Source organism: Nelumbo lutea, chromosome 7 (genome assembly GCF_056320005.1).
Source record: "Nelumbo lutea isolate HS-2025 chromosome 7, American lotus-T2T, whole genome shotgun sequence".
Taxonomy (NCBI): domain Eukaryota; kingdom Viridiplantae; phylum Streptophyta; class Magnoliopsida; order Proteales; family Nelumbonaceae; genus Nelumbo; species Nelumbo lutea.
Window position 1 is genome coordinate 14438881 of NC_142690.1, and position 14192 is coordinate 14453072.

Below are 14192 nucleotides of genomic sequence, written 5' to 3' on the forward strand. Positions count from 1 at the left end.
AACCTAAAGCTTTAGAGCTGTACAACATGAGAAAGCTTCAACTAAAATGTTTTCTAATAAAGATATCCGTATATGATTCAAATTCAAAGGAAATAGCAAAATAGGATTCATGTAAATGACCTTATATAAGTGCAAATTGTGAACAGGGCCTACATGATGATGATAAATAGTAGTTAATCATAATACTTCTGTTTGGTGTGGCAATTGGATAGTGCTTTTAATGAATCTCGACAAATCTGTGAAAAAGAAGAAAATGGGTTCCCCGTTCCCCATTTGGTTGCAATTTGCAAACTCTCCGTATGGCTTGAGCTTATGCATACAAATTGTGGGAGCTTGGTGGCATGCTCCCATCGCCTGTACACACATCGTATCCACTGTTCATTTCCAGTTCCAACTTCCAATGTGACATTGACCAAGGTTCTGGATTGGACTATGTACTCGTAAGGCACAACCAAACGCTAAGGGCCCGGTTTAAGAGGGCTGAAGCTTTAATCGAACTACGAGAATCCACTTAAAAAAAGCCTCAGCGGAAAGCCCCATTTCAGGCTGAAAGCCTACAATTTTGGGCTTTCCAGGGTTTTCAGCATGTGGGCTGTCCAGGTGGGACCGTGGGACCTATCTCATAAAGCCAGTGTCCATTGTTTTGTGCCCTCTTGGAAGGGCTGGATTTCATACAGCAGCTTCTTGCTTTGTAAGATGGGCCCCGCACAGTTTAGAAGCTATGTTTGATGAAAAACCCAGAAAGTCAGAAGATGCTTTAATTGAGCTAATAAATCGACCTTCGGATGATGAAAGCTAATTTCAGTAGATTCTTCAACACCAGCTCAACAAAAAGCAGAATCCTTCCCAAACGGGCTCCTAGAGACGTCAAACTCAGTAATCTCACTGAAACCATCCAGAAAATCAAGTTGGAAAAACAGGAAAATGAATGAATGCATGAATCACTGGCCAGAGTGTACATGCCAAACGACACAGAAAAATTAAGATTGTATTAAATATCAGAACGTCAGTTACATTGTCAAGGGATGGCATCCCAACGTTTTATACTAAGACAGTTTAAGTTAAAGAAGGCATGGGTATTTTCAGTTGGGTGCAAATAATACCTAGATAGGAAGAAGCTCATTTGTAGATCTTCCCAAAGTAATTTTGAGCACCTACCTATACCAGGACTCATGCCTTTAATCTTAGACCTGGCGGCAAAATGTTGCAGGAAGATCACCCCGTAAAACCAAACACTAATCCTTCATTTAAAAGCTTCACCTCCATTTCTCCTGTTGGACCAGTCACAAGGTTTAATTAGAGTCACTGTTTCAGCCATAGAAAATATAAGCTAAAACAACGGTCAGATCAAAATAGCAAGATTCATTCAAACAACAACAATAATAATAATAATAGTAATCACAATGAAACCTGAACCTGATCATTAAATCGTTTTACCAAGTAGATATTAGTGAGAATCACAATAACGGAAATCGAATTAGAATTTTAGGCTCTAACTAGATGATGCTGCATGTGTTGCACCCCAATTTTATTTATAAAGATTGATAAAAAAAAAAAACTAGATGATGCTGCAGAAAGTCTCTTGTATATAGCACAGTCAAATGAAAATATTGATGGACATGGAAAGAAATTTAAGTGTTTCTTTGAGTTCGTGTGGGCAGTATAGGGAAAGAGGTTCAACATATTGGCATTTGGCACCCAATATTGTAAACAAAAGCACAATAGATGGAGAAAAAGTGTGGTCTTGGTGTCTTTCCCTTAAATCCCTGTCCTTCAATTATTAAGTAGTTACACCTTTGTATTGCAGATTTGCAGTGAAGCCCCTACAAAGGCATGAGATCATAATAATGTGATAATGTGTCGAGTAGCAGACTTGCACCCCTATTCATAATACTCAACATGCTTTCAACTGAGATACCATCACCAAGTGACATGACCAATGATAGGAAATATAAACCCCCATATCCATACTAAATTGTATAATCTTCTCTTCTCTCTATCAAGGCTAAAGAAATATAAGAAACTTGCATTTTTAACTCAAACTGAATAATTTAGTTTAACAATGACTGTTTTAATATTATAATCTCAAAAAGTTAAGAATACAAGTATCCAAGAGCACCGTGTAAAAAATATCTTGGTGATTAAGTGAGGCGACCCTCCATGAGCGCCTTATCACCTAGGCATCGCCTCGACAACTATGCTTAATCCCTATACCAAATGCTGAAATCTTCACTCTAAGAGTCCTCATGGCCAATGGGTTTAATAAGAAAGGGGGCTGGAAGGGGAGGATAACCTCCCATTTAGTGCTCCTAAAAGCACTGCCCACAGACAGTTTCCTTAATATCCTCAAAGTTGTATTCTGAAAACAATGAGCTATGCAGGCCCAGTGGATGTTGGAATCACTTGCACTACATCAAGGTCTTAAGCTAGCAAAGGGTGCAGGTTTGAATGTGATTGTGATTGAAGGGGACTGCCAAGTGTAGTAAGTTGTGTCATTTCAGGCAAAAAACATCCTTGGACATTTAGACTTCTGAGTCAAGCACATTCAGATTGAACCCAAGGTCTGCAAGCAGTCTGGATGAAAGGTTAGCAAGGTCAGGGTGCACAAAGATATCCTGCAGCGGGTATGCCAGGTACAAGAAGTGATATCAATGTGTAATTGCATTGAAGAAGTATGTTAGTAAGAGGGTTCAGTCAGCCTTTGGCTGTTCTTATACCTGTTATGTTCTGCTCCTCTTTATTTATTGTTTTGACAGTCAACAGAAGATAAATGTTTTGCAGAAAATGGAATCCCTTTACCATCCACAAGATTTTTTTTATCAATATTACCATCCACAAGATTTATTAGCGAGAATGAAAACAAGCCAGCCCATGACTGACCAGTGATCACACAAACTCGTACATTTAGTACAGACTTTACAATTAACTCCTGGCCAAGGAAATCCCTCGCAAAAGGTTCTCCCTCATGTATCAGCCAAGTAACTGGCAGCTCTTAAGATCCACTTGAATAAGAAGTTCAGGCAGGCTAGTGTCTATTGCTCTAGCAGGGAAGTTTGTACACAAAATTAATAAAACTCTATCTTGTTTAATGATTAAAAGGAAAAAGATTTGGAAATCCCATAACTGCATTGGCTCCTACATAGTAACAGACAAATCCAGCTCACAACTCCCCCACCCCAGTTCTCCAATCTATAGACCAGTGAAGCCAATATTTGATTATTTGTCAACTCCTCTTCCCTTCTTGGTGGTAAATCTGAGTTAGTGAGACTTTGTTCTAGGTTATAAACTGCCTATTGTGATCTTTTAAAAAATTTTATAATGAGATTGGGCCTTTTTCTCAGGAATATTCATTTTTTTATATTATAAGTTTTTTCATCCAACTTTTGATCATCAATAAGATTTTACAAGATACCCACCTCGCCATTACATTCTGTTTAATGTCATATCCATTGTTAAATTATGAGCACTTAAATCATTTATTTCTACTCCAAACCATGTCCATTTTAGTCTGCCCTAACCTTCTAGTCCATTCAACTTGTAACTGGTCACTTTTTTACAGGTATTGTAGGTGGCCTTCTATGCATGTGAGCAAACCATCTAACTCTAACTTCTCTCATTTTTATCACCTATTGGTACTACTTTTAGGTTCCTTCAAATGACTTAATTTCTGACCCCATCCTTTCTAGTTTTTCCACTCATCCATCTTAGCATACATATTCCTGCCATATTCATTTTTTGGATATGTTGTTTCTTAAATGCCCAACACTCTGCCCCATACAGCACTGCTGGCCTTACAGTTGTTCTATATAATTTTTCTTTTAATCTAAGTGGTATTTTCTTATTACACAAGACTCCGGATGCACCCCATCGCTTTTCCCATCCTGCTCTAACACCACAGGTGACATCCTCCTCAGTCTCTCCCTTGTCATGAATCATCGAACCAAGGTACTGAAAAAGGTCACATTGAATTACTCTTATCCAATCCTAAGTGTACCTTGATTTGTACTATTATTATTAGATTTACATTGCATATATTCTATTTTGCTCCTTATTTTAAAGCCTCTTGTTTCTAAAGCATTCATTCATAAACTTAATTTTGCATTTAATACTTCACTAACTTATCAATTAAAACAATGTCAAAAGCAAACAACCAGCACCATTGGACCTCCTCCTGAATATGTCTAGTCTATTCATCTATCAATGCAAATAAACAAGGGTTGAGTGTTGAACCTTGGTGAAGAACCATTGTAACTTAAAATTTTGTTATAGATTAAGAAAAATCTTTAACACGATGTAATTGCATGATTGTAAATGGAGCATGATTAGGTAAAAATGACAAAGTCCTAAGCAAATCCAAAGCTAATCTGAATTTTTACTTTTTAACTATTTAAATAGTACCTTTTTCTTTGATTTTTCATTTCTTTTTGTGTTTTTCTGTTCAGTATACTAATAACATAATTGAATCAGGCACAACCCAAACAATCAATCTGAATTGAAATCAACCAGTTATGATCAGTTCAATGTCCAGTCCAGTTATCAAAATAGCATTAACATAGAAGCTTGCTTGCAAAATTAAAGAACTAGCACAAGAATAATTTGTAAATAAAGATATAGATCTGCATACAAGTCTACTGCATTCAAAATCATTTGAAAGAATATGACCTGAAAAAGTTAATTCAGAAATCTCCAGAAAGGAAGGAACAAAAGAAAAGGACAAACCGCTTTCACTGTTCCAAGTCAACTGTGTAGAATGCTAGGATGGGCTGAAGATAATTTATGTTGGCTTCATACTCTGGCGAATGTCAGGGGCTCTTGACACACCATTAGGTCCACAAAAGCACTCACCCTTTCAAGGGCACTTCATAAGTAAACCTTTCAGTCAAGCAGCCACTGGAATATCTACATTTTTTTTCAAAGAAGGAATTTTCCTTGAAACTGATAAACCCAAATCCAAGTCCCTCTCCAATAACATTGCCAAAATCCTTTGCACTTCATTGGGCATGCCAGCTTTAAAAAGACAGGATGTTAGTGCCTGCACTGTAATGGTATCAGGAGGACAATTAGAATTCAACATCTTATGGAAAATGTTGATTGCTTCATGCATTTTCCCTTTCATGCAATGCCCAATGATTAAAATGGTAAATGTATATGTATCAAGCTTGCATCTTTTCTCCTCCATCTCTGCCACAATAGCATTGGCCTCATCTATATTCCCTGCCTTACAGAACCCATCAATCACAGGGTTGTAGACAAACGCTTGTGGGACAATATCCGTCCATTTCAATTGCCTCAAAAGGCCACGAGCCTCATTTAGTCTATTCTCTTTGCACAGAGAATTAATGAGGACATGAAAAGTATGTGCATTTGGAGAAATATTTCTTGTTTGCATTTCATGCCAAAGCTTAATACCCTCATCGATCTGCCCACTTCGACAGTTAGCATCAATCAAAGAAGTGAAGGTAACCACATCAGGAAAACATCCCTGAAGAAGCAACTTCTCATACATGACCATTGCTGACCCCACCTCGCCATTCTTACTAAATCCATCAATAAGTGTATTATAAGTAATCACATTGGGCTCTGTCCTTGACCTAACCATCTCATCATAAAGATTGGAGGCCTCTTCCATCTTACCCAATTTGCAGTAACCCTTTATCAATGATGTGTAAGTCACAACATCTAATGAAAATTTACTATTGGACTGAATTTCCATCAACAACCGATGCCCCCTATCTACATCACTAGCCCTACACAATCCATTTATAAGTGTATTGTAGGTAACAACATCAGGGCAGCAACCAAAACTCCCCATATCATCAAAAATCTCAAAAGCCCTATCTACTTCTCCTATTCTGCAGAGGCCTTTGATAACAATATTAAATGTGCAAGTATCGGGACGAAAACAAGAACTCAAATGCTCTCTCAAGAGGCAAACGGCCTCCTGTACCCGATTGCTCTTAACCAAAATCTCCAACAGGTTATTATATACAAACGGATTAACTTCGATTCCATTGCCGAGAACCTGAGAAATCAAAGACTTTGTGATATCTAACTTACCCGCTCGGGCACAAGAAGATAACAAGAACGCCAAAATTGAACTGTCGGGCAAATGCCCATCGTTTCTCATGCAATCAAACACCACTTTCGCTGCATCATGGAGCCCCATCTCAGAAAGTGACTTCACAAGAAAATTGTAAGTTCTGACAGAATGCCTGATCTCCAACTTAACTCTACTGAACTCGAACAGTTTGAGAGACAAATTTGGATTTCTTAAGCGCTTGATGACTTCGTAAGCAATCGACGGATTCAAATTTTTACTGAAATAATCCAAGCAGGTGTCCAACGACGACGAGTGCACGCAGAGAGTACAGATAACCTTGACGACCCAAGCTTCGGGATGGTCTCGGATGACCTCGGCGTCGGACAAGAGCTTTGAACGATGAGGACCCCGGAAGGCGTGATCGTGCAAGCGGGCGATGAAAGTCTCGGAAGCTCGAACCCTGAAGCGAGAAGTGGACAAAAACAGGATGGTCATCTGGAACGCGACGCCATTACTGGAACCTCTCAAATCTCCGCAACCATTCATGGGAACATTCTTTTTTCGCTGATCCGATTTGCGCTTGAGATCTGGAATCCTCATGGCAATGACAGGGAAGCATAGTAAACCCTAGAAAAGAAACCCTAGGACAGATGAGACAATGGCGAATCCAGCAAAGCCATGGAAGCGGGAGCAGGAGCTCCGTGTCGAGATAAAATTTTTATTGATTATAATGTTTGTTTAGAACTTGGAACAAAAACCCAAAACCCTTACGGGTTAGGGCTCAGAGGGAGACCAGACCTTATTCACGGGTCGGACCGGAATTTGCCTCTTTATTAATAAAATATGTCGAGGCCCAAGCCCGAGCCCAGCCCTTATATAAGCCTAAAGCCTTTTGACTGAACATAAGATGCTGCTATTTATTGATATATTATATATATTAAAATATATTTTATTTTATATAATATATAGGGTTCGAACCTGAACCTTCATGTCTAAAATTTTGTCTAAACCCAATAAAGAATGGGCTCGGCCAGGTTGGACCATAATCGACTAACTAGGTTGTGGACGATGCCGTCCAAGTCGTCTGACATGGCAAGTAACAAATTTAAACTTTTATCTCAACATAATCTACCAAATATTGCCACAGCGAGGTCTTTGAAAATCCTCCTAGTTTGATATTTGAGGACCATGCAATAAGAAATATCTTGGAATTCTTCACCAGATTAGTTGAAACCTTTTGTACATTTTGCTTCCTTGTGTTATTACATATTATTTGTCAAGAAAAAATGCAACTGAGAGTAAGAAAGGCTGCAACTTGGGCCGAGTTGGATTGAGTATTAATTAAATTTTTAACTGGCCCAAACCTTAACTCAACCCTGCCCAAAAGCATTATAAGAAGAATAAAAAACAAAGCAATGAAGAAACAAAACGATATACATAACATAGGGTTTCATATAATCCTCCTTTAAAAGGCTGTTAAGCTCCCACCACATGTCATGGGAGTTAAAACTTAAAAACATGTCATCTCTGATGAGAGAAGCACAGGTTGATTAGCCAATCTTTGCATCTTTTCCCTTCATGAAATTTATGGTTGAACTTAATCCTCATAAATCAATTAACTTCCAAAAACCCAATTGGACTTGCATCTCTAATAGTAGGCTAGTAGGGTTCCAAGTTTTCCCTTCAATCCGACTACTGTGAAACAAATATTTGGTTCCAAGTTTTCCAAACAAAAAGGTGTTTTCTCCAAAAGTGACTTGCACATAACTCAATGTGAAAATAGTACAAACATTTATACTTAAATTTATAATTTGGTAAAGCTAAAATGCTTACATGCTTATGATTAAGGAAGATTTGGCCCGACCTCACAGCTATGCGACACGTGGCAAATACAACAGCTCGGCACAAAAGCAAGTCTAAAGCGCGAACACCAAAGGGACACCAACGGACCGAACTCCCTACTGGGGGCCCGAACTCACCCTTGGCCCCAAACCAGAAAGTAATCCGAGCTGGCCTACCTTGTAACAGTTCGGGATACATCTCGCCGAACTGGCCAATCTTGTAACAGTTCGGGATACACCTTGCCGAACTGGCCAACCTGGTAAACAGTTCGGGATACACGCCGAACTGGCCTACCTTATCAATTCGGAATATACCTCGTCGAACTAGCCAATCTTGTAGCAGTTCGGGATACACCCCGCCAAACTGGCCCGCCCTATACATACCTCCAAACTCAAGACTTCGCCTCGTTCACCACTCCGCATCACCGTCTGGGCACCAAAACCAAACAAGTCGTACCATGCCTGACACTGAGGAAGTCTGTACCTGAGGGCGCCGCACCCGATTGACTTGGGATCTGACGCTTGACGGTCGCACTCTAAAACAGCCACCTGCCACCGCCACCTGACACCGCCATCTCCAGTTAGAGAGACAGTTAGGCAGTGGCGGTTCTGTCCTAGCAGAAAGGACGACGACCGAATTGACGGACGCAAGAGTAATCATACCCGACCTGACAAGGGCCTCGGAGCGAGTGCGCGAAGTGATTATAAGAACCCCCTGCCCCCAACAAACAAGGTATGTGAACTTTGTGCTATTTGGCCTACACTCTGCCTTTGAGAGATTACTGACTTGAGCTTTGGAGTTATCACACCGAGTTTCCCTAGAGCTCTCTTCTTTCCCGTTTCAGGCTCCCCGACGCTCCAGCTCAGAGGCGAGTTCGTTGACAGCTAAGACCGGCCGGATTGCGCTCCATCAATTGGTGTCGTCTGTGGGAAATAGCTTCTAAAAACCTCCCTCTAAATCTCTTCTACCTACCCCCTTTCAAAATTTCCAATACCCACTCCAACACTGAAATGGCCTCCTCCAGCAGTGCCGGACGTGGAACCGAAACAACCACTACCAGAGAGCAACTTCATGCTCTGGCGGTGTGCATTGGGCAGTTCGCCATCCCCCTTTCAGTGGATGGGATCCCAAGCTTGAATGTGCCACACGCGGTGGCACCTCTCCCACTACCCATCGAAACGAACTTCGCGGAACAAACTGTTGTCCCACTGACAGCCCGCCAAAACCAGATAGATGATCTAATGCAACGCATGTAGGCAATGCAGGCCCAAATGCAGCAGTTCCAGCAACACCAGGTGTTGCACCACTTCTCCTAACACCATTATCAACAGCAATTCCCTCAGCTACCCTTGAACCAGCCGCTCCCCCCCCAGCACCCTGTTTCAAAGCCGGTCAAGGCCTCCCCCCAAGGTGAACGACCTCACCAAGGAGAGGCTTCCCGACCGCAAAACCCCCCTAACAGTCAGGCCTCATCCCCGGGCCGAAAGCAAAGAAAGATCACCCCCGCCTCGTAGCCCGCGGGTGGGTCAAGAACCTCGCCAACAAAGTCACCTTGGTGCTCCAAGCCCGAGTTCCCACTCACGGAGAACCGCTTCAGGACCTTAGCAGCAGGCCAGCAACCCAGGCCCATCGAGCTCGACAACACGGTTCAAGCAGCGCCAGCACCAGGCCCACTCAAAGAAGGCGCCGGTGAAGTCACCGAACTGCTACTCGCGTGCTACCCGAGCTCAGAGGCAAGGAAGAAACGAGCTCGGGCGAGGTAAAAACTGTCCCCATTCTCAGTTCCTTCCCCCCTTTCAGCAGAACTTTTGGCAGTCCCCTTACCTAGAGATTTCAAACTCCCTTCTCTGGACAAGTATGATGGGTCCTTCGACCCCAACGACCACGTCGACGCGTTTCAGTCGCAAATGCACCTCGCTAGGGCAAGCGAGTCGCAAATGCACCTAGCTTTCAAGTCAATACAAAGCTGGCCCCAGTTCGTGTAGATCTTCACTGCGCACTTTGTCACCAGTAAAAGGTGTCCCAAAACCGAGGAAAGTATCTTCGAGGTAATCCAAAGAGAGGGAGAACCCATCCGGAGCTACATCAAACGGTTCAATGAAGCATGTTTGCATATCCCTCGGTTAGACCCCGCGGTACAACTCGCCACGGCCAAAAGAGGGGTGACGCACAAAGAGTTCAAATGGCACATGGTGGCCAGCCAACCAGCAACCGTGGCCAACTTCCTTAAGCTCGCAGACAAGTTTATGAGAACAGAGGAAGAGATCAACCAGAGAATCGAAGGCGGGGTGGAAAAAAGAAAAAGAGAGGGCGAACAGCCCTCCAACCCGGCGACAAAAGAGGCCATAACCGAGAGAAGAAGCCAAGCCAGCCGTCCTGAGCTCCCTTAGCAGTTCGGACGGATTACACGCCATTGAACGCAAGGCAGACCGAGATTCTGATGACGATCAAGGATGCGCCTTACGTAAAGTGGCCACCTTGCCTGAAGAGCAACCCCAACGAGAGGAACAAAAATTTATATTATAGTTTTCATAAAGATCACGGTCATAGCACCGAGCAATGTAATAATCTCCGCAACGAGATAGAAGGACTCATCCGTCGCGGGTACTTAAGAAATTTTGTACACTACGACAATAGTAATAAAGCAGGTTGGCAAGGGGAACACGGGAAGGATGTCCCCAAGCCAAGCAACAGATTGACCGAAGTCTTACAGCGACCTCCCCTAGAAGAAAGGCTAGTCCGGGGAACCATCCACGTGATAGTGGGCAGTTCGATGGTGGCAGGATGCACTTCGACGGCAGCAAGGACGTCAGTTCGCGAAGCAGCCCGAGAGGAGCATAACCCTCCCAAGAGGCTGAAGAAGGAAGAACCGATCTTTTTTACAGAAGACGACGCACGAGGTGTTCACTACTCCCACGACGACGCGCTCGTCATAAAGCTAAGGATCAGCGACTTCGAAGTCCAGCGCATGCTGGTCGACTCAGGCAGTTTGGCGGACATACTATTCAAATCGGCGTTCGACCAATTGCAGTTGCAAAAAAGCGATTTGAAACCCGCTCACACTCCTCTGGTAGGCTTTAGCAGAGAGGAAGTCAGGCCCTTGGGAAAAATAACAGTACCTATGGAAATCGGCACATGGTCGTGTGCAGTAAGACTCAACCATGAATTCCTGGTGGTCGCAACCCCCTCCTCATACAACGCCATAATAGGGCGACCAATTACTTATATTCTGCGTGCAGTGTTCTCCACCTATTATCTAGCAATGAAGTTCCCCACGGACTTCGCTGTGGGGGTAGCGTGGGGCGACCAACTTGAGTCCCGCAAATGCTATGTTGTCGCCCTAAAGGGAAAAAACAAGGCAGCAAACGACCTCGAACTAGAGCGACCTGCGGAGCAGGGCGAGGAACGAGCTTCGCCCATTGAGGAAACGGTCACAGTCCCGACCTTGGCTACAGATTCGACGAGAACTCTACAGATCGGCGCCCCCATCAATGAGCCTTTGCGAACTGAACTAGTGAGTTTCTTACTCCAAAATTTAAATATTTTTGCATGGTCCGCGGCAGATATGCCCGGTATTGACCCTGGCCTCATAACTCACAAGCTTAACACTGACCCTGTAGTCAGACCCATTAGATAGAAGAAACGCAACTTAGCCTCAGAGCGCTAGAGGGCGATCGACGACAAAGTCGAAAAGCTCCTCGCAGCGGACTTCATAAGGGAAGTTCATTACCCGAGCTGGGTAACCAACCGAGTGCTGGTGAAAAAAGCCAACGGCAAGTGGCGCATGTGTGTTGACTACACCGATCTGAACCGAGCTTGCCCAAAAGACTGTTTCCCCTACCCCGAATTGACCGCCTCGTGGACGTGACCTCGGGACACGAGCTGCTAAACTTCCTGGATGCCTACTCAGGCTACAACCAGATTAAGATGGACCAGTCCGACCAAGAAAAAACCAGCTTCATTACCGAGTTCGGCCTATACTGTTACAAGGTCATGCCCTTCGGGCTAAAGAATGCTGGCGCGACCTTTCAAAGACTTGTAAATAAACTTTTTCGGCCTTTAATTGGCACGAAAATCGAATGTTATGTAGACGACATGGTCGTCAAAACACAGTTTTTGCGAGAATTAATAAGAGACTTGGATTTTGTCTTCCAAATTCTGCGTCAATATAACATGAAACTAAACCCAAACAAGTGTGTATTCGGTTTCACATCGGGTAAGTTCCTAGGGTACATTGTCAACCGGCGCGGCATTGAGGCCAACCCGGAGAAAATAAAGGCCATCCTTGATATGAGACCACCTCGGAAAGTAAAAGAAGTTCAAAGGCTAAACGGCCGCATAGCCGCTCTGTGCCGCTTCATGTCCAAGTCGGCAGACCGCTGCCTGCCTTTCTTCAAGGCAATCAAAGGCAAAGGGTTCGAATGGACCCGAGATTGCCAGCTCGCGTTTGACAAGCTAAAGACTTACCTCGCCACCGTACCAACCTTAGCCAGACCCGAGGAGGGCGAAGTCCTAGAACTGTACCTCTCAGAGATCGACGAATTGATCAGTCGGTATTAGTAAAGCAAGTAGATCGGGTCCAGCGGCCCGTCTATTATGTTAGTAAAATTCTGCAGGGAGTAGAAATAAGGTACCCGCAAATAGAAAAAATTGCCTATGCACTAGTGATGTCAGCTCGGAAACTCCGCCCGTACTTCCAAGCTCACACCGTCGTTGTCTTAACCGACAAACCCCTAAGACAAGTTTTGCTGAAGCCTAAGGTCTCTGGTAGGCTGACGAAATGGGCCATCAAACTCAGCGAGTACGATCTCCAATACAAACCCCAGACTACAATTAAGGCCCAAGCTCTGGCAAATTTTATCGTCGAGTGCACTTTCAGCAACGAAGCCCTACAGGTTGAGCCCGAGGTCCCTAGTTCGGGTGAACCCAGAGCTCTCGTGCCAATAGAGTCTGAACCCCGTGAAGTAGCAGCCAGTGTGGCATCTCTCCTGGTCAGGCGAAACGCGAACTGGGATGAGGAGCCCTGGATCCTTCATGTGGATGGTTCCTCGAACTTGCAAGGCGGCGGGGCTGGAATTGTCTTATGCGGCCCGGGCGGCACAAAATTAGAATACGCACTACGCTTTGAGTTTGTGGCATCCAACAACGAGGCAGAGTACGAAGCATTGATAGTCGGGCTGAACTTAGCGCGAAAGGTAAAGGCAAAGCACTTGGTCATCTACAGCGATTCCCAGCTCGTAGTCAACCAAGTTACGGGCGAGTATGAAGCACACGAGCTCTCCATGATCGCATATTTGGCGAAAGTAAAAGAGGTCCTGCTCAACTTCCAGTCACACTTCATCAGGCAAATCCCGAGGTCAGAGAACACTGAGGCTGACGCTCTGTCCCGGTTAGCCAGCACAAGTCACAACAACGTGAGAACCGTGTACATAGAGGATCTACCTCGACCTAGTATTCTCGGGGGGCAGAGGAGGTCGCTCCCGTCATCAAAGCAGAGCCGAGCTGGATCGACCCACTCACGAGCTTCCTGATAGACAAAACCCTCCCTACAGAATGCAATGCGGCCAAGAGGGTGCAGCGCCAGGCAGCCAAATACGTCATAATAGGCGAACGGTTATACCGACGGTCCTACACGCTCCCCTACTTGCATTGCCTGTGACCTGCCGAATCCGAGTTCGTACTCCGCGACACTTACGAAGGCCTATGCGGCGGACACTTGGGAGCAGAGCACTCGCCCAAAAAGCACTTCGACAAGGATACTACTGGCCAACGATGAAGGCAGAAGGCGTCGAGCTCATCAGAAAATGCGACAAGTGTCAGAAACACACCAATATCCACCATCAACTTGCTTCCGACCTAAAATACCTCGCCAGCCCGTGGCCCTTTGCACAATGGGGCATCGACCTCCTGGGACCATTCTCGCCAGCAACAGGTGGAAGAAAATTATTAGTTGTTGCAGTAGATTACTTCACGAAGTGGATAGAAGCCGAACCTCTAACAACTGTGACGACCCGGAACATACAGAACTTCTTTTGGAAGAACATAGTATGTCGTTTCAGGTTACCTCGGGTACTAATTTCCGACAACGGCAAACAGTTCGAGGATATCAAGTTCCAAGATTGGTGCTAGAACATGGGGATTCGACAAAACTTCACATCAGTCGTGCACCCGCAAGCAAATGGTCAGACGGAAGTAATGAACAGAGCCATCCTGCACGGACTGAAAGCACGTCTAGATCGAGCTAAGGGACTGTGGGCCGAAGAGCTACCAAGTGTCTTGTGGGCCCACCGAACTACAGAAAAAACTGCCA

At 44.3% G+C, this 14192-nt stretch overlaps 1 protein-coding gene across 3 annotated transcripts; it reads right to left on the reverse strand.

The window, feature by feature from the left end:
- Positions 1–110: 110 nt before the first annotated feature.
- On the reverse strand, positions 111–6789 carry LOC148845233 (Pentatricopeptide repeat (PPR) superfamily protein). Of its 3 annotated transcripts, none has more exons than XM_088956338.1 (3): positions 4720–6764; positions 1159–1271; positions 111–885 (listed from the first exon to the last, which is right to left on the reverse strand). In XM_088956338.1, the coding sequence occupies exon 1, from the start codon at positions 6638–6640 to the stop codon at positions 4880–4882; it is 1761 nt and encodes a 586-aa protein (XP_088812464.1). In that variant the 5' UTR covers positions 6641–6764; the 3' UTR covers positions 111–885; positions 1159–1271; positions 4720–4879. The 3 variants fall into 3 exon arrangements, with proteins under 3 accessions (XP_088812464.1, XP_088812463.1, XP_088812462.1); XM_088956337.1 differs by having other exon boundaries at positions 1104–1271; XM_088956336.1 differs by lacking the exon at positions 111–885 and having other exon boundaries at positions 957–1271; positions 4720–6789.
- Between the last annotated feature and the right edge of the window lie 7403 nt (positions 6790–14192).

What these genes read in the sequence shown, in the direction of transcription:
- LOC148845233 (XM_088956338.1), bottom strand. Translation starts at nt 6,640, where the DNA reads ATGAGGATTCCAGATCTCAAGCGCAAATCGGATCAGCGAAAAAAGAAT.